Below are 2,672 nucleotides of genomic sequence, written 5' to 3' on the forward strand. Positions count from 1 at the left end.
GTTCTTTGCCGAGCTGAATGCGCTGGTTTGGTCTGCCGGCTTCCAGATCTCCAGATGCATTTGAGATATCAAAAAAGTACTCCAGAGTGTTGTTCAGCATGGGGGTGAGTAGAAAATGAAGGCTAATCATGTTTTGGGTGTACTATTCCTTTAACAGGAAGCGGTTCTTCTCTGTCAAAGAGCACTGTAACCACTGGGAGGTCATTACACTCCAAACCGATAATCTAGATTATTCTGTTGATTTGAGGTTGGCGTTCCCTCCAACCTGTACGCCCTGTACCACGCTGCTCTGCAGCTGAAGCAGAGGAACGAGCTCGGGGTCTACCTGATGAACCTCACCGTGTCGGACCTGCTCTACCAGGCTTCTCTGCCGCTCTGGCTGCAGTACATATTTCAGGTAAATGGTTGTTAAGTTCTAATGAACTTTCACTGATGATCTTTCTTCTTGATAACCGCTTCCTGTTCTCAGGATGACGACTGGCGCCACAGAGAGTGGTTGTGTCAGCTGTGTGGTTTCCTGCTCTATGAAAACATTTACATCAGCATCGGCTTCCTGTGCTGCATCAGCCTGGACCGCTACCTGGCTGTAGTTCATCCGCTCAGGTGGGTTTGGAGGGAGAACCTCAGACTAGAGGAGCTTCCAGTCGTACAGAAGGAACTCTGCTAACCATGACCCCCCTCTCAGGTTTACATCCCTTCGCTCCATGAAGGCTGCATGGATGGTCAGCATCATCATCTGGATAAAAGAGATCGCAGTGGGTGTGGTTTTCTTTCACCATAAGGAGGTGACCAGGGATCGGAGCAACCGGTCTGTATGCTTCGAGCATTACCCAATGAGATCCTGGGAACATCCGGTCAATTACTACCGCTTCACCATCGGCTTCCTCCTACCGCTGGCCATCCTCTCGGTAAACAGTCCCCCATGGCTTCAATCCAGAGATGGTCTCACCACTGCTGGTTCTAGCAGCCATCTTAGATTTAGTCTTAGTCTTTAGGGTGAAAACTATTATTAGTTTTAGTCTCATTTTAGTCATTACGACATGTGATAGTTTTAGTTGGTTTTAGTCAACTAAAACCTAAAAAGGTTTTAGTCACTTTTATGTTGCAAAAAAAGTAAACCTTTACAATTTGGAATAACAACCAGATTCTTTCCCAGACTGACAGCTCTATCCTAGATGCTACAATAGCTGGGTATAGAATGCTGCTGTGCAGATCATCATTGCTGTCAGACAGAAAACTTTGAGTTATCAAATTCATTTAAACTTTTTTATGAATTAATGCCCTACTTTATAAAAAAGTGTCTCACAGAAGCTGTAAAAATAGCAGATCTAGTTCAACGCATCATATTGGTTAATATAGCAGACAGACAAAATGTCCAATGAAGGGATCATTTTAGACATCCAAGGTTTCCATTCCAAAGCAAATACTTCCTGATCTGCTATGAATTCTGCATTAAACACAAATCTATAAAATCTGCATTACTGCAAAAAAGCAAAGAACACAAACATTCTTCTTTCTACTTTTTAATTTTTACTTTATTTCTGAGAATTTCCCCCTCGGTTCCTGCTGCTCAGGGGTCAAAGTAGATTTAAATTCACAGAGTTTGATTTAAACAAAATACAATGAGAGAGAAATATTCATAGATCTGTGTACCTTTCCATCTGGATCTTTATCCAAAAACAAAACAAAACAGAAAGCAATGAAATATTTTATTTGGATATAATTTAGGGATTCCTGTTGGTAGAAATCAAAGAATGTTTATTATCACCTCTTGTGAGCTGGAAGGAATAAACCTTGATAGTTGGGCAAAGAGATTTTTATAGGCTTGGCAGAGAATGATCAGCCACATATAGTTTATTAAGTAGCGAGAGCAGGAAGAGCCGTACTGCTGAGAGCGAACCATCAGAGTGGAGCGTAAAGAGCAGACTCTGAGCCAAGCTGCGCAAAGACACATTTCTGCACAGCTGGAAGATCATAGTTAGTCAGAGTTCAGCCCGCAGCAACGGATCATTCTGGATTATTTTCATCCCCACTGATGCCATGATCCATCTGAGGTCATGCAGCATGTATAGCCCTGCACAGCAGGTGGGCGGCGTGACCAAACAGGATGCAGCAGCACGGCTGATACTGCTTAGCTGATTTACAGAATAATGATGCATTTTTAACGTCTGTAGACCACCTGCTAACGTTTTTATTTAGTCTCGTTGACAAAAACTCAAATCTATGACTCGTCATGTCATCAAAGATCAACTTTTAGCTCGTCAGTTCTCGTTATGTCATTTAAAAAAGGAGCATCAATAAAATTATTTGAGGAAAACATCGCTGGTTCTCACACACTCAGGCCTAATCAATCAGATTTATTGCTCACTATTCAAACACAGACTGGAATCAGCAGCTCAGCTGTTTTCTACTTCTGACTGTAGTACGGTGCTATCTGTCACTCTGTGCCCCACACTGCCCCCTACAGCCCACCGCAGCATTACGTACGGCGGGGAAAAGCTGCATGGATAAAAGCTATATCAGTAACCATGGTAACTTGAGCATTGGTTGTGGAAATCCTGCGCTCTAAGCTAAAATCCTAATCTGTGTTTCCAATAATCTGAGCTCTAGGTTAAAGGAATAGTACACCCAAAACATGATTAGCCTTCATTTTCTACTCACCCCCATGCTGA

General features: G+C 42.7%; 1 protein-coding gene across 1 annotated transcript in view; it reads left to right on the forward strand.

Annotated features, from left to right (window-relative positions):
- Positions 1–2,672, forward strand: part of LOC107101555 — a 14,879-nt gene that overhangs the window by 9,553 nt on the left and 2,654 nt on the right. Inside the window, exons 5-7 of the mRNA XM_015400508.1 lie at positions 248–397; positions 470–603; positions 686–908. Of these exons, the coding sequence (XP_015255994.1) occupies positions 248–397; positions 470–603; positions 686–908 (507 nt within the window). The remainder of the gene's footprint in view (positions 1–247; positions 398–469; positions 604–685; positions 909–2,672) is intronic.

The sequence above is a fragment of the Cyprinodon variegatus genome, unplaced genomic scaffold, assembly GCF_000732505.1.
Source record: "Cyprinodon variegatus isolate N-32 unplaced genomic scaffold, C_variegatus-1.0 Scaffold1112, whole genome shotgun sequence".
Lineage (NCBI taxonomy): Eukaryota > Metazoa > Chordata > Actinopteri > Cyprinodontiformes > Cyprinodontidae > Cyprinodon > Cyprinodon variegatus.